Source organism: Pocillopora damicornis, chromosome 14, assembly GCF_964200805.1.
Source record: "Pocillopora damicornis chromosome 14, jaPocDami1.2, whole genome shotgun sequence".
NCBI lineage: Eukaryota > Metazoa > Cnidaria > Anthozoa > Scleractinia > Pocilloporidae > Pocillopora > Pocillopora damicornis.
Genome location: NC_142683.1, coordinates 5,491,289 through 5,512,273, shown reverse-complemented (window position 1 = coordinate 5,512,273; position 20,985 = coordinate 5,491,289). Strand labels below are relative to the sequence as shown.

The 20,985-nt window shown below is 39.2% G+C and overlaps 1 protein-coding gene across 3 annotated transcripts; it reads right to left on the bottom strand.

Moving 5' to 3' along the window:
- Window positions 1-1,746: 1,746 nt before the first annotated feature.
- Window positions 1,747-19,074, bottom strand: LOC113686965 (eIF-2-alpha kinase GCN2). 3 transcript variants are annotated; one of them, XR_016182838.1, is made up of 20 exons: window positions 18,652-19,074; window positions 17,205-17,320; window positions 16,695-16,797; window positions 14,864-15,046; window positions 14,297-14,377; window positions 13,662-13,947; window positions 12,498-12,670; window positions 12,109-12,222; window positions 10,814-10,963; window positions 10,630-10,694; window positions 9,901-10,018; window positions 9,385-9,485; window positions 8,879-9,167; window positions 8,187-8,320; window positions 6,625-7,015; window positions 5,891-6,103; window positions 5,239-5,604; window positions 3,390-4,919; window positions 2,727-3,255; window positions 1,747-2,262 (listed from the first exon to the last, which is right to left on the bottom strand). XR_016182838.1 is itself a non-coding variant. In XM_089193483.1 (20 exons), exons 1-20 carry the CDS (start codon window positions 18,739-18,741, stop codon window positions 2,035-2,037), a joined length of 5,043 nt encoding a protein of 1,680 aa, XP_089049609.1. In that variant the 5' UTR covers window positions 18,742-19,074; the 3' UTR covers window positions 1,747-2,034. The 3 variants fall into 3 exon arrangements, 2 of the variants coding, with proteins under 2 accessions (XP_089049609.1, XP_089049611.1); XM_089193483.1 differs by having other exon boundaries at window positions 2,944-3,255; XM_089193485.1 differs by having other exon boundaries at window positions 2,944-3,255; window positions 13,662-13,941.
- Between the last annotated feature and the right edge of the window lie 1,911 nt (window positions 19,075-20,985).

The window sequence follows — 20,985 nt, the reverse complement described above, 5'->3', positions numbered from 1 at the left end:
TCCATGTTGTAAAGTGAAGTATTACTTACTAACGATCTATTATTTACTAACGATCTTTAAAGTTTATAGGTCATGATATGTCTTGCGACGATTCGAGTACATCGTATTCACTCTGTCCTTCGGATTAGCCACCAAGCTACGGATGTATATATAACGATAATGGAATAAATGATCGTGGGATAAAATACAACGCTATAGTCTGAAGTGTATTGAAAAAGATCATTGAAATACCAATACTATCCAGTGTGGCCTTTTTTGCTGTTTGATGTAAGGAAGCTGATATCCGCCATCTTTAATTAATAAAGTGGATTACACTTCGTGAGTCCCTTTCATGAGGCTTTATATGTTCTTTCTGCGTAGCTCAGATGTATTTCAAGCGCATGAGCGATGTTAATCGATTGTATGGTAAGATATGAACGTCATTTAATGAACTATCAATTTAGATAACTTAGTTTTGCTTCCTTTACTTTAGTTTCCTACATGGAGCGAAGTAACTTATGTTGGGAGCGAAATCAGATCTTCCTCACCAGACCATCACTCTGATTTGGAAAAGCTTCCGAGATAAGCCCAAGCGGCCAGGAACTTCTATGTGTTTTCTTATGCAACAAGAGCGCGACGTTGCCAACTGCAAATTGCGGGTAGCATGGTTCCATTTCTGCCTTTGTTGGAGTGAGGGAAGGTACGCCCGAATCCACTGTCGCCAGAACACGTCAGCCAGGTATTGCACGTGAAACTCAAGTGCCTTCAAGTAAACTGCAACATAAGTAAAAGTGCACTGCAGCAAAATGTAAGGCAAGCAGCCTTCTCTGTCGTAGACTCGCCTTCAAAGCCTTACAGTGACCTTACCTCCACTATCACATCATCAGAGAAAATGAATAAATCAGTCTGCTACTAACGCAACAAGTAACCTATCCCAATTCTGGCTCGACTCCACTGCCACTTTAGAAGCTGCTGCCTCAACTGTCGTTGGCTCCATACCGCAGACTTCCATCGAAGCAGTCCCACGACCGCCTTTTCAATTTCCGGTTTTAACTCCGTCATTTCAACGGTAGCTACAACCCAATCCGACCTGCAGTCTTCAACCGCAGCGACAGCGACAGGCTTGGCATTCTGATTGGTCACCCTATCATTACGAGAGATGTATTTTAAGCTAAAAAGCTGAAAAAGTGCTACCGGTGAAACCAGGAATTTGCTGTTGCGTCCCACAAGGAACCATTCAGCGTGGTCATCCGACATGCTGACCGGCCATGCAGCCCAGAGTTAACGTATACGTATTAGCACTGTGATATAAGCCACATCGCGCACCCCCTAGTATACACCTCCCCCCCCCCCCAAAAAAAAGCAGTCTTTGATGGAGTAGTGTATAAGTCAGCTAAAGAGAATCTGACCTCAGAGCAAGACAGCATTATCATGATCCCAGGACTCGCTGTAAAACTCTTTTAAGTATCTCAGGTACGTGTCGTATGAACCACACCTATGCGTTAATAGAGTATTAGTTGTAAACGCGGGCTATTTTTTGACCACAGCGAAGCGGGTTACCTCACCTACCTAGGGCCCCCCACCTCCATGTAAACAGGCCCTGAGCAAAGCCGCGTATTTCTTGAATCGTAAGGATGGATGTAAGACGTCCTTGACGATATTGTGTCAAATTTCAAACTGAGCGTGTCACAGAGTTAGTACAGGACACTTTTACCGACTCTGATTGTCACAAAGTGATTTTAACCAAAAGCACAGAACGTCGAAGAATCGAGAGATGAATCATTTTATTTAATAATCTATCTCCTAGACTGTTGTACAAAACTTTTACTTTTAATGTCTTCAAGACTAGCTGTTTTTACGATTCTAGTAACCACGTACTTTAGCATCATTTGATACATTTGGGATTCTGTAGTAATAGCTACCATTACAGAAGTTGCGTGACACATATCACTGTCTACCGACGCAAGGACTGCGTGACCCATCCCGCGCTAATCTAACGAGTGACACAAAAGTGCAGCTTTGACAAAAGGGTGTAAATTCGTAGAAAAATCCCAACTAGAAAAATATTTTGAACATTTCATCTTTTACACTATAGACGAACACTACTGGTTCTTTCTTGGATACTTTAAGGTCCCGAATGTCGTCGCAAACGCGCCCAAGGTATTTCTTGTAACGCGGGGTTTTATCAGCAATAGTCGCAACGCTAGCATCAAATGCGTCTTGACTTGCATCCAGATCAAGCATTGCGGACATGTTGCGCAAAACAGTACCAGGCAGGTCAACCTGAGAGAAAAAGAAACAGGTGGGGGAAAGTAACCATATATCATTGCGAGGCGTTTTTTAGTAGCATCTTTTGAGCTCTTCAGAGTTGAATTTTCTAAAACGACGTCTACCTTTTCATTGACAAAACGTCAAAGCATTTACGTTCTTTTTTTTTTTTTGTGACAAATCATTTTCAAATTTGGTGTCCCTGTTGTAATCACCTCTAGCAAGGTGATTACAGCGAAATGTGACGTAATTTGACCAATCAGAGTTTAAGAACAAGAACAAAAAACAGTGTAACATGGTTTTATCAAATGAGTTAATAGAGTAAAGTAACTACCGAGAGAGTCTATAGGATTTTCAACAGCTTCAGAAACTCTTCATTATTCAACTCAGTTGATAAATCAATTGTAATACGCCCCCCAACCCACCCCACCCCACCCCACCCCCCACCGATGCTACACCGTAGTTTCTTATAAACTTACCTCCTTCCTGAAAACAGCTCATCTTTGAGATGTCACGCCATGCTCGCTTTGAAAGAGCGTTGCGTGACATCCAAAACATTAGCTGCGATGGAAACCACACGTCGCACAGCACAGCATATAACAGGAGTACCGCTCCCAACCGTAAATCCAACTTAAAAGTACAATTTAAAGTCAAACATTAAATCAACACTTAAAACGACATACTCCCCTGACTCACCGCAATAACTTCCACGGCATTCTTAGAACTGATGTGAGTCAGAAGAGGTTTAATCTTGGACATCATCAAGCTTTCGTATCTCCGCTTTGTGTTCCAAGCCCACTTCTCCTGGGTGTTAAATGAGACCTTCATTTCTGGAACAACTGTGGAACTCGTCTCGTTACCGCTCTGCGTGTTGGCCCCTTTATTACCCAACGGCGCAGAGGACTCAGTCGGTTCAAGCCTTGTAGAGAACTTCGCTTGAAGATGGGCCACAAGTTCATCTCTCTTTACGCGAGACTCGGTGAGCTTTTCTTTGTCAAAAGATCGCACCTGCGAGATAAATGACTTAACAGTGACTAAATGCAATTTGCAAAAACTAACAACAGAATATGGAAGGAAAGACAAGCTTATTGACAAACTATGTATGAAAACGAAATGCAACAATTTTTTTCCAATTCACTCACTCTCACATGTCCAGCATCCTGCTCTTTCAACACCACCATATGTTGAATTCCACTTTTTTTACAAAACTCCTGTTGCTCTTCCAGAGATACCATGTCTTTTGAATCATAACAGATATTTGCTTTGATGCCACATTCCCACAAATCGTGTGCAATACCCATGCACTTGGTCTGCATTGGGTTACTCCCAACTGAACAAACCATAACATCATAAGGACACAGACTACTAACGTCTTCTTCTTCCAAAACAGCGGCTACAATTTTTTCAATTGCGATACTGACACCCACCGCTCCAGGGTTGGGATGAGAAGCTTCTCCTCCCCGGCGGAAATGGTTTATTAGCTCGTCGTAACGTCCTCCAGCGGCCAGAATATCAACGCCCCCTCGCTTCCGTTTCCGCTTGTTTGCGGCTACAAACTGGAAAATCAAACCTGAGAAATGCTGGTGGTTATAAACCATAGATGTCTTGACTTCCACAGGAAGATCAATCTTGAATGTTTGAGCATGCCCCGTGATCGCTTCCAGATCGTGTAGAATTTGCCGCGCAGACGGGCCCACCCAAGATTTTCGCTTCATAGTACCAATCAGATGCTCGCGTAATTTATTCACAGGGCCTTCGAAGTTAAGGAACTCGCAAAGTGCCGTCGCTGTGTGATCGCTTAACTGCAAGCTCTCAACAAACAAATTGATCTGAACATTTCGGTCCCTCTCGCTGCGAGTTTCCTTCAGAATTGCTATCAACTCGGCCTGTCGCTCATCCGATATACCTACAGAAGTCAGGTAACACGTCAAAAGACGTGCATGATTCATCCTGATATAATAATTACGGGAACCAAGCGAAGGAAACTCGTTTATTATCTCAAATACCGCCAATAAAACTTCGGCGTCGGGCACAAGGTCTTCCGGCGAGCTTGTGACGATATCGAATACACACTCGTAAAGTTCCTTGGGGTGGGCGCCCAGAATCTTCTTGTCACGATACACGCATCCGATGTCAAACCTTTTCATGTTCACGACCCCATTTCGCGCGATATAACGCGCAAACGGTATCCTGAGATCGAAAGGGAGCGTGACAAGCGTGCCACTGTGGTCCATAACGCTAACAGCTAATTCAAGCTGTTCAAATAACTGCGTGCGAGGGGCAAGAAGTGACGTTCTTAACCGTAACGCGCCGTGTCTCAAAAATACGGATTTTACGCTTTCGTGAACCATCTGCTGCACAAGGATAGCATGTGGTGAAACCTGTCCCGTGTAAACGTCAACATCGTAAGTTATGTCTTGAACTGAAGAAACGTTCTGCGAGAACATGGCCTTAATCATACGCTGGTAGCGAGTAGAGTTCGTAGACGCGAGCGTATGTTTGAGCACTTCGTCCAACTGACCATCTTCAATCTTAGGTGGAACATACTGGCTTTGAAGTAGTTCATGTGAAGTAGGGCGTTCCTCAGGGGTATGTTTGAGGAGCCACTTAAGGACGATCATTTGTTTGGCGCGGCCCCTCTGGTCAAAATCAGTCGGGAAGATGATTCCTTCCTAATAAGGAAACAAACAGGACACCGAAAAAGTTGATGAAAAGCGAAATTAATGCTCGAGAATAAAAAGACCTACGACTTTGTCGCCTCTAAGGCTTGATTACAAACTTGGAATATTGTTCAGCATAATTACTTCCTTTTCAATTTAGGCTCAGGAAAATGAAGGTAAAACACGATGAGTAGCCTATTCACCCTGAAACCTTTGAAAGTAGATCATATGAACACCCTTTAGACTATTTTCATCTCTCCTTGTGGGCGAGAAAATTACAACTTTCTTCCGATTTTATATGATTGTAGCGCTAGGGTAAACATACACTTACCGTTCGTAGATTTCCCAAAACTTTAACCCTTTCCATAGAGGTTGTTAAAGGCTTGTAACACATCTCAAAGAAGATAATCCCCAAACTATACAAGTCAACCTTTTGACTGTACTTCACTCGGCCGCCAGACCGTTTTCCCAACTCCGGAGCGACGTAAAGCGTCGTACCAACTTTGCCCGTCATACTCTCTTTAGTGCTTGAGTTCACCTTGAGAGACTGGCCATTAGCAATTGAATCTGGGCCGTCAGTGTCCATGCCTCCGCGTGTCATGCCGTGCGTGGTTGCGAGGCCAAAGTCGCCTATTTTGATGCGACCGAGAGAGTCTAGGAACAAGTTTACGGGCTTAAGATCCCGGTGAATAATGCCCTGTGCAGCAAAGAGGAAAAAGCGATAAAGAAAGCGTTATGTTATCCGTTTTGCCCCGTACGTGGAACAGCGAAACATCTGACTCGCTCACGAGGAATCAAATCTAAGGCGTTTGGATTCCACGTTCTGATCTGCTAGCACTGTTCTGAAAAGAACCCGAGGTTGACCTTCGCGGCTGACACGTATATATAGGACAATGAATTGAACATTGCTCTAACTTAGGAAATTCTAAGCACATTACACCACGCATGTGATGTGACATATTGATTTAGGACTTGCGCATCACCTGAGTATGAATGTGTACCAGGCCCTCAACGATCTCTCTAAAAAGCCTCCAAATTCGCTCCTTATCTTTATGCAAGCCCTCGTCAATAAGGTTCCTTAAGGTGCTCATCTCACAGTACTCCATCTGGATGTACAGGTACTGCAGTCCTAAGTGTTCGGCACTGGACTCGCTTCCAGTCTCTTGCCATTCCACTCCTTCATCAGAATCTTCTGACTTGAAAAAAGAAAAATAATAATAAATAAGGCCGGTGTATGTTTATTCCCGAAGCATCCCGTAACGTTGTGATCACGAGCTTCAGCTAATGTATTCTGTACTTGTAACGATTACCAAAACGTATCCTGCAATAGACATATTTAAATTTTACTGAGCCCCCTTTTTTTTCTTTTTTCTTTTTTTAGTTAACTAATGAGAATTCAAAGCGGAGTAGACTGCAGGTGTATTTCAACTGAAATATGTTTTCATACCAGCGTTTGACATGGAGGCTCGACAAAAACATTTCTGGTCGTTTATCATGTCTTAAACCACTTTCACATTTCTTGATTTACAAAGCCCCTCCAATTTCACGCTTAAAGCAAAGGGTAGTCACCCTTATCGGACGGAACGACAAGGTTGCAGAAGTAAAGCCGCATCAGACTTCTATCTTATTTAACAGTTACTTGAAAGAAAAGCGCCACGACAATAATCCAATTTTTGTGATTACTATTATTATTTTTTTTTTTTGAAGACCACCTTACCTCTGTATCTAACAGATCTCCAAACTGAAGAACCGACGCTTCAATGTTTCCTTTAAACACCACTCCTTCAGACGACTCAGACTTGCTATTAAAGAATGACACACTGTGACTCTTAGATGACGATAATTTACTTGGACTACGAATCGATTCCTGCGAATCACTTGAAGACGAATCTGCTTCATTGCTCTTCTCTTTTCCGTCGTCTTGCCACCAAGATTCTTCTACGTCATTTCTACTTTCTCTCACACTTGGCGCTTCGATCTTATTGAATTTCATTAGACTTTCTTCAGATGAAAAAGATGATGGCACGTCCTTGGGAGGTTTCCCGTCTGCTGTTTGAACCTTTTCCTGTTGCTGTTCCTCAGCGATTTCGATCCAGGAATAGTAATATCTACAGAAGGGAAAATGTAACTGTTAAGAAGGCAGCGTGAGCCACGAGTTCTAAGCTGGTCGGATGTCCCGCGTTCGAGTCTCGCCGTAAGCATCTATTAAATTTGTTTTTTTAATGGTCCCGAGCCAGACTCTTCCACAATAGCCAACTAACAGCCAAGTGGTTTACCTGCTACATGATGGGGTTTTTTACTATCATGCTAAATTTGATTTGGGTTATCTGTTGTCGATAATTAGAGTGGATGCTGGTAGATTGGCTGGAGAGCTAAGCGTTCTCCCACTAAAATGCAGCTTTAATAGATTAATACATTACAGATTAGTTTATTGTGAGTTGCGCTCCGTTTCCCTTTTAAAGCGCAGTATATTGCACATTGTCAAATTTCCTTTACGACAACCACTTTACCAACTCAATGCGACTCTTCTTCCCACACTAGCAGTAGTTATTAGAACTTGTAAAACCATCCAGCTACAGACGTAAAAAGAGGCACTTGCTTAAAGGAGGACCAAGCAAAATTCACCCACACTCAAAATACCCTCCCGTAATCACTTTGCTCGTTCTCCTTTCGAGGAATTTAAAAAAAAATTAAATCCAGCCTGTAATGTGGTTGTATTAAACAACGTGTTAACTCAGTAGTATTTTTCCTACCATTCTCACTAGAACTTTTTTTAATTTCAAATCATTTCCCTTGTGCAGATTCACTTTGTGTTTACATGTCCCACGAAAGTTTGTTGCGTATCTATACGCACGATTTGTGCGTAAACGCGAACTCCGCCTGTAATGATTTCACAAGGGAGTTTAAGAAAACCACGAAGGCAATGGCAACAGGAACGTCACTAAAAAAAGGTTTCATGAGCAGAGCAGTGACTGTACACCGACGTGCGTCATAAATTTTTGTAAATTTCTTTGCATTCTCCGCAAAGCAGTGACATGAAATGACCAAACTCTGTGTTGTCTGAAGAACGTGAACGACGACGGCTAATTTCTTAAATTTCTATTCATAATTTAAGGCTGCGTTCCATATTCATTTTCAATATGCTTTTGATAGTGAGAAACAAACTAAATGACTTTAGAGTATTGCTAGATTCGTAGGTAAAATATAAGTTCATTGTTAAATCAATGTTGTCCACGGCGTCGCCGTTGTCGTTTCTTAAACTCCCTATTACATCCTCACCTAACGACATTCTCGTGATTCAGGCGGCTGATCAGCTGTACTTCACGCATGATCCTCTTGTTTAACTGAGTACTCTTTGGATTCAGAGGAATCCGCTTCACAGCATAAAGGCAGTTGTCCAGCTTATTTCGTACCTGCAAAAAATAAAGAATACATAAATGAAATAACGACAAATATTTAAATTGAATGGCGAATGAACTTCTTGAGTCTTTCTTTACTTCAGTAACGAGCTTAAAATTCAGCAACTTTCTTTTTCTATTTAACTACGCGGGGATTTCGACATTGCTCATCCCAGCAGTATGGCGATTGAACATCATATATAAACTTAATGATCGCCCAGTCATCAGTAGAGTACAGCACTCTGAAGCGGAATCCAAAAGGTCTGTGGCTTGATACCTCGTGGGGCCTCGGAATTTTTCCTTTGTCCCAGGCTAGAGATAAGACACAAAAACAACTGATTCCTTCATGGCAGGCTACTGTCGCTCTTTCTTTTTTAGCCAATGAACATAGCTAGTCAAGAAATTGGCACATGAAAAAATGTATCTTTGCATGCTTTGTGTGTGTTTCCATCATACTAAAACAACCATGTCTCGATCCTGCCAATAGAAACCAAGCATTATTTAGATCTAGATCTTACGGTGTTCTCGTTCTTGTCCTTGCAAATTTAATTGATACTAAAAGCTCATTTATACCTTAATGACATTTCCAAAACCTCCTTTTCCGAGAAACTGCAGCTCCTCATACTCGCATTTCACTCGGGATTTTCCGGGAACTCCCGAGAAGAATGAGAAGTTGGACATAGGCTCTTCGCGATCCGGTTGGTCAATCAGGTGCGATGGCCCATCATCCCCTGCGTTTCCATTGCTCTTCCCAACTTCCTGTTGGTGGTTCGCTAAACTACCGGATACGACTGGGGTTAAAAATGAATGTTCGCGTAACTGAGATGCGGACCAACGGTTTCTTTCTTCGGTCTTTAAGCAACTGTGAAGAAGAAGGATTGAAAAAAAGTACGTATTGAAAAAAGATTAAAAAATTATAAAAAGTACGTACACATATTCTTGCATCAACTTTGTCACCACCGTTTCTCAAAAGTTGTGCTAACGAGCTCAACTACTACTTCAAAGTAATAGCGAATTGTTGAAGTTTGTTATACATGAAAAATGAGTACACTTTGTAAGAATTTAGATCTATCACTTACTTGGAAAGGAAGTCTCGCAGTTCCGACGGCAATGAAGCAGGTATTTCTTTCACGTCTCCAAATATTACATCTCCGACAGCCAAAGACAGTACAAGTAGGCCCTTTTGAGAAAAAAAAAAAAAAGCCTTAAAGTTATAATCTTGGTTACTCTCAAGTGGGTTCAGCATCCTCAATGCCTCTTCTATGTTGGAGTGAGCGACGCTAAGCCTATCAATCATTTTTGTGCGCTTGTTTGCGTGTTTAGTTAAATTTCTTTTTCTTTTTCTGCTTGGAATTAAACCTAACTCTAACCCAAACCCTAAGCTCCGCCCTTAGTTCTGCTTGCAGCTTCATACTGTTTCGCCCCTTCCATCTCTCTTCGACATACCCTGAAGAGAAAGCTTTTCCACGCGCAAGGAAAGCGTGTCACAGATGAATTGTGTCACTCAAAACTGGGAATGAAGCTAAGAAAAGAAAAACAGAGATACCATGCTTTTCAAAGGCCCATGATTAAGACTTCACGAAGCTATTCCTTACCAAACTGTAGACATCTCCTTTCTTTCCATAACGAGAAGTTATTTTGTTGTTTTCGTCTGCAGCGTTACTCTGTGTTTCTTTCACATTCCCGCCATACATTTGGTACAGATCCGACAACCTAAAATATCATTTGAACACAATCAATCTCATGTCTACATTACAGAAACTTCTTAGCTATTGTAACAACAACTAAGCTGTTTCTTTGACGGACGTAAAACTAAACTTATCCAAACTGGGCATCACAGCATCAATTTAAGTCACTAGCGTTACTGGGAGCCGAGATAGGCGTGGTTATGCAGGGGGGAGGGGGAGGGGGAAGGGAAATGGGAGGGGATGCGGAGGAATGGAGCAATGTTAGCCTTGACTTTAAAAAAGTGCTCCAATGAATTTAGCATCTTTCGACCCTAAAGATACTTCATCTATAATAATCATTACATACAGGAATAAAAAAAGCAAACTAAGAATGGACCGAAGAAAAAAAAAACGTTAAAACTAAGATGTTTCTTATGGCAAAAAGAAACGAGAGGTAATATTTCAACTGGTGGGATCCACTGGTAGGTTTTTAGTTAACTGTTCATCATTTGCAGGAATTTAAAAAAAATATATATATATATGCGCACCGCTTAACTAAAGGCGATTTACATCGAGTTGAACCTTTAGTACAAATAGTCAACAGATCTGCTATGTGAAAACGAATTTCATGAAATCTAGCTATTAAAGAACACTCACCTTTTCCCAACACTGTAATCGGCCAGTCGAATATTTCCGTCAGAGTCAAGGCGGCAACTAGATAACTGTGAACGAAACGGAAGGAGTGAATCTAGAACAACAGGTAATCGCATGGGAAAAAATTTATAATTTCAGGAAGAATGTGTAACGAATTAATAAACAAGCACCTCTCTGTTTCACTCACCCTCAAGTCCTTATGGACCACAGCCCTGCTGTGAAGATAGCACAGGGCTTCCACAAGTTGTTGAGTGTATTCTCGTAGCTGTGCCACAGGCATCCCTCCTTTCCTGAGGTGCAAACTGAGATCGCCGCCACCAACGTATTCTGACAAAACCTAAAGAAAGAAAGGAAAAATAAAATACTAAATCAATTAACTAACATGGGGAGGAAATAAGGCATAGTTTTGGGAAAATTCAAGCCTTGGTAAAAGTTTATATTACAAAAGTATGGGGATGGCTTGGGTGGGGAAAACTTTTCTGATGGTTGTAGCTACAATCGAATCTGTATTAAGCATTCACCCGCGGGGAATGGCGGAATGACCGCCTCATACAAGTTCCACAGAGTAAGGGTCGTTACAAAAAGCGGTACACAACGGCACCATGCCAGAATCTCGCTTAAAAATACTACTTACTTTTATTTTGGCAGAGAAACATCAAAATTAATCTTAGTTGTGTTCGAGTAATTCCTTTTTTAACGTGCGTTTAATGCACCACGTCAATTAGAAAACGAATCAAATTTTCCACTCAGGTTAGCCTTTTTCGTTTTTCTTTCAGGTGCCAACACAACTACCTAACGTTTTCATTCGAAAAGGTATATCTTTTGATGGATTAAATTTTCATCTATCATGCCCATTAAAACGCCCAAAAACGTGGATAGAAGCGAGGGAATGTGACGCTTTATTCGTCATGGTTTTCAAAAAGCCGCTGTTTCACCTGTTCCAACAAGAAGAGGAGAGTTTCAAAACCGAGTCTTTTTTGAAGTCGTTGTCATGAGCGTTTTTCGGGCGTTTTAGTGTGGATGATAAACAAAAACGCACCAAAACGTATGGGCCGGTTATTTAAACGAGGTTTAGTTCAAACCGCGCTGTTACGCAAGGAATGAGCCTCAGGTATTCTCTATAAGAGGGTTGATTTTATTAAATCAATGTCCTTCCCCTATTGGCTTTCGGCCCTCTTGACACTGTTCACAAAAAATAAATGTTGAGAAAAAGAGTTCAGCTTGATTGAAGATAGTTTAGAACGCGGTTTGTAAAAAAACGGTTAAACTTCGTTTATATAATCGGCCCTATGCGTTTGCGAATGAATACTCAAAAGTTTTGGATGAGGTCGATATCAAGACCTCTTTATCCGAAGTATACCAAATTAATCCTTTTCCTCGTAATCTTAGGCCGAATAGGCGAGATTTCTTTAAAAATAAAGGGTAAAAAGATTATAAATCGGGATTTACAATATATTTAAAATGCTATATACTTAAAAATACCTGGACTTTGACAGCGGGAGATTCTTCCTGGACATTAACGGCTAAATAGTGTGTCAAGTTTGGATGACTGACACGATTGATTAAGGACAAAGTCTCCTGCTCTATACTGGATACCTAAGAGTGAAAACAAAGTACACAAAAATCAGATTTATTTTTAATTGGGCTGGAAATCTGTATTGTTGCGTCGTGTGACAATTGTTTTGGAAGAAAATACCCTTTAGTAGGAAATGGAACAACACGAAACAAAAGCAAAATAAACAAAATAAACAATACAAACAACAAAATAATCAACAAAACAAAAAAATTCAGAGGTATAATCGGTTCCCGCTCAGTTGTGTTTCAAACTTTCAATTAATCACAGAATAAAAACCTGAAGCAAAAAACCAGACCTGTTTCATAAGCCTTGCTTGTGGATCTTGTTGCTGGTTGTCAGTGATACTAAGCGTGCGTCGCATCTGAGGTCCTGCATGAAGTGACGACAAAATCCATTCATACACCACCACAAGATCACCTATGGTAATGTTCATGCCACTGTAAACTTTGGAACCAGATGATCCCTGACCTGAAACAAAAACAAAATAGCTTCAACTCACGCTCCTTCCTTGAGAACCTGGAAAGTCTATCTTGCAAGGGTCAGTTGCCTGCATGCGATGTTTTCACCATCTAACTGGTATACCAGCCCTTGAGAAGCACTTCAACAACCAGTGAACTTGGCTTTTTCAACCTTACCAACATCTGGGCGTTAATCTAAAACAGATTTCTACAGAATGGGATGGCTGCTAGCCAAGAACTTTTTTTTAAAATGTCTTTCCGTAGTTGTTCCGCACGCGCCCGTCTTACTGGTGTTTAATGGCGTCCCATGAAGGTTGAAGCATAATTTGTGTAGGTAACAACATGATTTTGAGTGCAAGGAGGTGTTGATAAGCACGAGTAAATTTTTCAAAGACAACTAAACTGCACGAGCCCGTAGGGCAAGTGCAATTTTTAGTATTTGAAAATAACTACAAGTACTCATTATACCAAACTACACTAGAAATCATGTTGTTGCTTTTTAATGATGTATAGCAGAAACCCTAACAGAAAATCAAGACAGACAAATTTTGATAGGGCACTCGTGTAACAACTTTGCATTCGTGTTACATGAGAATGCACTCGTTTCAAGCCAATCTGACGCGCGTAATTTTTTCATTTTCATTGTGACAAAAGTTGTAAAATTTAGTTGCCATATGGGATACACAGTAGCGTGATGGTTAGTGCGCTTAACTCCAGGTCGAGAGGTCTGAAATGCTGGGGGTGGACTGGCATCCCATCCAGATGGGGAGTAGTGATACTCCTAAGCGCTTCGAACGATAGAAACCGGCATACGCTACGGCTGGATAGGCACTTCGCTCGAGTGCAGACTTACGTCGTTCAAGAGGGAGAAATATTTGCCTCTCAGTCATGACGCACAGAACTCATTGCCCTCGGTCCACACGTCATGAATTCGAGCCAAATACTGTAGTTTCCCATCTGGCCCTCCACTTAATCTATAAGGACATACAAGTATTATTTACCTAGGCATTTTCCACAATGCACGATATGTTCCCCTCTACTGGTGAAGTGGATTACTCGTGTCCCTGTGAAGGATTCATCACCCACACTTTCAGAGCTCCGCCTTCGTCTCATGATATTGTAGCCAGAAGGCCTTTCCTCTGTTTTCTTGGGCGACGGGAAAGCTTGTGTAGGTGCCGTGGTATTCCCAGATTGCTTTCTTTGAACTGGCACTTCCTTTGTTGGACTGGTGTCAGGATCTTTTGTTTTTGTACTCTGAGCCGCTGGATCTGTCTTGGTGTTCTTTTCCTAGAGATTTAATAAAGCGGACATAGTTTCAAGCCAAGAGGAGAAATTTTTAATTGAGTGTCCAAAGTAATCCGGGATTGCATCTCATTTACTTTACTTTGCTATGTGATTGGTCCAGAAAACTCGCGCCACTCTCTCAACCAATCAAATGCAAAACTGACACTAATCACGACTTGGTCGCCCGCGTTTTCCCGCGCTTTAGACGGTTTGCTTATTTTTACTCTGAGTTCTCAAGGACTGTTTAAGGTATTTTCCTTTCTCTTGATTGCCCGTTGTGATTTTTTCTCGGTTTTATAAAACAATAGAAAATTGCTATAAAATAAAGTTAACTTAATAACAGAATTCTTACTTGAATAACAATAGTTCTTCGTCGTTTGCTTTCTTTCATAGCTTCATCTCTCCTCTGTAGTTCTTCTTCTACTTCACGTTTCTAAAATAAATATCAATATAATAGAAAATCATTAGCCGAAACACTTGAGTTGATGAAAATTCATCTCCTCATTTCTTCCAAGCTTCTTCACCCTTGAACTCCCATGAGTGACCAAGAAAGAATTTCTCCTTGCAATATCAATACAAAAGCCAGAAGAAAAGTGATGAGAATGAATCAAATACAGATTAGGGTATGAATGGTTGATCCAATCTGACAAAATCCTAATATCATAAAAATCATACAGCATCATAAGACCTAACAACATAAAAATTGTGTGACACACAGTGAGGACAATTACTACTGAGATGTTGGAAGTGAAAAAGTTATAGAACCTTCCAGTTGTTATGTTTGTACACCCCTTATTGTCAAGAATTGCACATATGCCAAAAACTAATAATACATATAAATCCTATCACAAATGCAAAATAATCTTTAGCTGATAAAAAGTTTAGGTTTTGGAGAAAAACTGAATGTCTTTTTTTTTACCTCATTTTCTTCCCGTTCTTTGTTAGCTTCAATCTCCATCTGCAGTCTTTGACGCTCAACAGCTTGGAGTCTCTCCTCCTCTTTACGCTTGTCAGCCATCATTTTATCATAAAATGATAACTGTGGTTTGTTGTGTTGGTGAAGACATGTTTGAACATGGTGTGCTAATTGCAGAACCATAACCTGTGAGGCAGTATATGAAATTTAAGTAAGAAAATTTCACATAATAAATGGATTGAACTTCACCCAATGCCATTGGCACTGAAATTCAAATTAATTTCCACTGAACTATGTACACCAAAGCAAATGGAAAGAAGCCAAACAGAATGAAAAAAAAAACTGACCACTAAGAGTCAAATTGTGGAAACTTAAGTATACATAAAAAGACCACGAAAAAAAAAAACAATCTGAAAGACGCAAAAATGCAACTGACCATCTTGAGCAAAACTATTGCAATTGTGAATTACTTTCCATATGCCCCTTCAACTCCTATAGTACAAATATGTATCTGATTGTAAATTCTCCCCTCTAGCTGCTACACATTTCCTTCTACATGCAAGTAAGTTAAAAGAATTTGGTGTTAGATCAGGATAACTATAAGATTTAGTATTCTCATTTCCTGTTTGCTGGACAACATACAGATAACATAGGGGGAAGTTACAGGTGGATCCCTTCTAGGAGTTGAAGGGCCACAGTAGCATAAAAAATTTGCTAACTTAATGATGAATGTGTGATTTCCAGTTCATGTGACTAATTCAAGAAAGACTTAAAAAGATACAACTGTAGTTACAGTATGTGACAGCAGTGCTCCAAATTGCAACTGTTTTGGTCACCATGGCAAATGAAAAATATATTTGGTGACTAAACTTTCACCAAAAATCGCCAATCGGTGACCAACCGATTTGAACAAAAATATATGAAAAGAAGATGATGAAAATTTTATCAATCCTAGGTCAAATTATCAAATGAACCAATGGAAACCGAAAATGTTCTGTAGCTCCCAAATATGCACAATTCTAAAATGAGCAGTGACCAAGTTGAACTGATTTTTTTTTAAATAAAATCAATTTCACATTATTAACATTTAAGTCTAATGTTCAACTTTGCAGTATTAGAAATGTGGTGACTAGATATCAAGTGATTCAAGATGTTATTTATTATATGGAAGGTTTTAATACCAATATTTCTGCTCAGTTCAAATGCAAGATGTTTCTGAGCTGAGCAATAGACTAATATTTTATTGAACACAATTTGTCACTCAGTCTAAGTGACTTTGTAGTAAATCATTTCTGCTTCCAGACATCAGAGTTACTTTATTCTCTCTCTTTCTCTACCATTTTAATTGGCAGGGGAGTAAACATACCACGCTGGCAAATGTAAGAATTACAATCACACTGTTTGGCTCACTTCCTAATTCATGTATTTGAACATGAAATGTCTTCCCATGGATATCAGGGTTTTGTCTTTTTAACTTTTCTTTCTCTTTTTTTTTTTTTTTTTTTTTTTGGGGGGGGGGGGGGAAAGGGGGGATGAGGGGAAGAGGGGAAGTGACCAAAATTATTCCAAAAGGCAACATTTTGAAAAATTGTACTTGCAGACTTCACTAAAAAATTTTGCATATATCTATGCTAAAACTGTTTTAATTTATTTTTATGCATAAATATAGTAATTTTCACCTATAGTCAGAGAACCCTTCACTTCCTTGTTTTCACAACAGTTTAACAAGTATGGGTAATAACTTCCACCTAGCATACATTTGATCTACAACAATGAAGAAACTGTGAGGCACTGAGTATGTTAAACATACAAGTGCAGTACATGTATAGCTCACCTCACCAACAAGATCAGCAGCCATTTTGCGAAGCTCAGTTTGAAGCTTATTAACATCTTCCTCTGAAATACCTTCAGCATTGCACATAGACAGCTTTGGACTCCTAAAAATGACACAGAGCAATCTATCATGATATAAGAATCAGCACTACCGGTATGTTACCTTTACTGCCTTCCAAGCCTTCAATGGGTACCTTTTCACTTACCTTTTCGTTCCCAAGATCTAATTGGTAATTCTCCTTACTATCTGCCATACAATTCTGATGATGTTAGTTCAGAGAATTTGGTATTAGATCAACTAATAATCCCATAATTGATATTCTTCTCTATTCTCATCACCTGTCTGCTTGATATTGTATTGATATTGTGAGGAGAAACTCTGTCTTGATCACTTGTGGGAGTGAAAGGGTTAAAAACTTAATGATACCTACATTTCATATTTTAAATGCTTTGTTCTTGCCCTTTATCTACTTATGATTGTAAAAAAATTAAAAGGAGTCTGTATACTTACCGATTAGGATAGTCTGCTGTGTACTGTATGATCAAATCAACTCTGGCATAGACCTCCTTGGCCACAACACTTTGCAATGGAGTCAACTTTAAACAAACCTTTGGAGGTTCATCAGGCTTTATAGGAAGACAAACACTTTGTTAGTTAATGCAGGGTTTTCATTAAGAAATGTAGTAACACTAGAAGAGTATTAAGTTAAGGGGAAGACATATTGAATATCAGCTTCACAGTTGAACAAAAAAGAGCATAAGCTATTGCAACTTAGCCAGAAAATTTAAACCAGTTGCCAGAGACCTCCACTTTTCCTTTGCCAAATGCATCCTCTTGAATTAAAGTGTCTAATAAACCTTAATTGTTCTAGAGGTCTTAGTATTTTCATTCTCATTTATCATTTGAACTCTCTTGGCATAAATTTCTCTTGGTTATTCAAGCTACATGATAAGGAACACTTAATTTTAAAAAAAAATTTTAAAAAAATAAAATAAAGAATTATGCTTCTCCTACAACTTTAGAATAACAGGCAAGTTAAGGTTTTTCACACTAAGTGGACTTAATTCTTTACACCTTAAGATTAGCATGTATATTCTCCATACTGTTCTCTAAACATTTCCCATGACACTGAGGAGGAGAATTAATTCTCATGAGACTAATATTTGCTTTAGCAGTGATACCTAGAGAGAAATTATGTGTCAGTTTAAAAACCCTCTGGGATTAAAGAGTTAAAAAAATGCTCCAAAAATAAGTTGTTATTACTGTTATGGTTTCACAACAAATATGAAAAAACCACAACATGCAGTACACAAATATATTTTGCCCTGCTTATTGCAAAATAATAATAGTAATAATAATAATAATAATAATAATAATAATAATAATAATAATAACCTCATCATTTCTGTTACAAATGCTTTTTTTGTGTAACTCTCACTAGCTTTAAGAGATTTCCAAGAAGAGGAAAACTAGAGGTGAGCCTGAGAGATGAAGCATGATGGAGACGTACAGCCAGGCTGCTAAGCAAGATTGAAAATAGCGGGATTTGTCAGCACATTTGAAGAGGAAATCAGGTCTGAGCTTCATTACCTCCTCATATAGTGTTTTAAAAAGGGGCATTTTGAAAATTCTAGTCTTTAAGACTATTGTGATGGCCTAACACACACTGAAAGTGTGAAACACTGCATCAAATTCCCTAATGAAGTTGTCTTGAAATCCCTTCTGAGGTGTCTTGATAGCTCTTCTATTCATTATACTCTCTAATCTTGGAAGTTGACACAGTTTGATCTATGTTCCAGGCGAATTCCTATGTTTTTTTTAAATATTTAACCTGAACTACCATGTGGATCATCGGTATGATTATAGGCCAAATCGTAAACAGCTCCCTAACGCTTATGGCAAGTTCTCAAGACTTCCACCCAACTCAATTAAATTAATTGTTTAATATATGAAATACCTCTTCTCTCAAATCTTGGAAGTCGTCCATGTAAATAGCTTGAAGAGCTTGAAGCTCCTCTTCTTGTCGTTCGATACAACTTTCCTCCATTTCAAACGCGTTAAAAATCCTGTAGAGTAGAGAGTTTTTTCGATATAACCTCCTCAAATGCCCAATATCATTTAAGTTAAATTTCCTTTAGACGAACATATTCGCGGATGTGCATTTCGCACTGTGCGGTATTTGACCAAAACTTCCGATCTCCGTCGCCAAAAAAATGACTATTTAAAGAAATATTCTGCTTGATACTTCTTGTTTCCCTTTCTTTCATCACAGCTTCAAAATTTACCCTGCTTCAAGCGCTTGCGAAGCAATAACAATGAACAATAATCAATTTGAAATCGATAGTCCACACACGTTGTCAACCATGTTTACGTTCGATCCTAAAGGATCTGGTTACGAGATTTATTTTGACCAATGAGAACCTACTTTACATTTCCAATCACATGACAGGAGCGTGTCCTCCGAGAAAAATGTTTATTTTTAAATGGCTTTCCAGGAAAAAGGTAAAGTTCAACCTATCAATGTTTTATAAATTTCAATCATTGATAATTTTCGAAATACTTATTTAACAAAATGGCTCTTAAGGTAAGAAGAATTTTTTAACAAAGTGCGTTTTGTTCTCTTTTCATAATTTCTCTTTTTTGCTGTCATGTTTGTTTTTTTTATTCTAAGTCGTATCTTACATGTCTCATGATTGGCCGTTTATGGTAATAATAGTTAGGCAATTAATTCACGTGAGACGCAGACTTCGATCTCCCTCCTTTACGAAGATAATCAGCAGTTCTCCAGCGTGCAAGGTCGGATACCTTAGAAATTTACATCGAGAATGGCAGATTCTAGCGGCAATCAGCTGTGTTTCGCACGCGCGTGAATGTATCCCTGTGCACGGATACGAGATCTGCGCGTGCTATTGTCCAGCAGTTAGTGAGACGAGGAAATATGTCAACCTTCTACCATTAAAGATAAATTCGTCTTCTCCAAGGTATGTCTTGTGCTCGTTGTGTAAAGTGGGGGTTCACCTTTGCTGACTGAAACACTTCAGAACACTTTAATTTACGTAAACTTTCGAAGACATTTCGCAACTTGAGGTAACGTAAATCAGATTGTTGCGCCGGGAGGCACAGTAATCCTCACGTCGATGGCTGAATTTTTTTGGCAGGCTTATTTTCTGCAATTTCTTTGATTACAGTTCTCTTTGGAGAATCGTTTCTTAACTAAAAGTATTGTAAGCGAACTGAAGGCAAGATTTACGCGCAATCACACTTCATTAAGCCCGTAATGATTCTTTGAAACATTAGCGAAAACGGCAGACTGTCCTAACTTTAATTACGACTCTCTTGAAATCTTTTAGAATTGAATAAAATTATTTCTAGATCGTACAAGCTTTTTCTCCAACATCAGTCGTTCTTTTTGAAGAACAATAAGCTTGGGATAACAGAGATAAATTATGACGATCGCTGGGGAATTATTACTGCCCATGTCAATTCACTCAGCCAAAGGAATCGTAATCAATTATTAACTACTGTATTTATTTGAGTTATTGATCGTAATGCGTTACTGATCAAGCGTGAGATCAAGGTCGCTGGAACAGTTACATCAGTTAGGATGTAATACATAGAGTTAGCCATACAAGCCTAAAAACGGAGCTCTTGTTCGTTTATTTTCCAGCCCTTCATTATAATAAAAACTGTATTCATTTAACTCGGTAACCTCAGCTGTAGCTACATATGAAGTATGTATCTTCATACCAACTGTCCATGATCTTAGCAACTCTAGCTACTGATATACAAAATTTGCCTACCATGCTTCTTGCGCTGCGAAAGTTTGATGTAAAAGGAGATAACCTAGAACTAGAATATCATAATTAATTTAACTTGATGACAAAGAGAGACTTTAAATTCAACTATGAAGACATTTGTAAGAGAAATTAATTCCAAACATAATCAAGTTTTCTCTTTAGTCTAAAAGTTGAGTTGATGTTGTTATTGGCTATATTAAATAAGTTGAAAACTTTAAGATGGTATACCCATGTTTGCAAATAATTGAATTTACTGGAAGGTGGAGTGGTTGTAACATGTTAACATGAAACACAAAAATAAATGTTATTAATATTTAAAAAGTTTTCATGTGACCATTTACTGGCAAGTCTTTGTATTATATTTCAACCCATAATTCGTAAGGGAAATAGAAAATTTGTGGCATATGCACCATGTTTGAAATGCCATGCCCATAATAAGTTGACAGGATGGAGGGTGTATGCAGGAATAGGCTCTCTTGTCTGTAACATTAATT

What these genes read in the sequence shown, in the direction of transcription:
- LOC113686965 (XM_089193483.1), bottom strand. Translation starts at nt 18,741, where the DNA reads ATGGAGGAAAGTTGTATCGAACGACAAGAAGAGGAGCTTCAAGCTCTT. An exon ending in GAAGAACTATTGTTATTCAA is followed by an intron (nt 13,948 to 14,296) that starts GTAAGAATTCTG and finishes TTAAATCTCTAG; the next exon opens with GAAAAGAACACCAAGACAGA. An exon ending in GCATTGTGGAAAATGCCTAG is followed by an intron (nt 12,671 to 13,661) that starts GTAAATAATACT and finishes TTTTTGTTTCAG; the next exon opens with GTCAGGGATCATCTGGTTCC.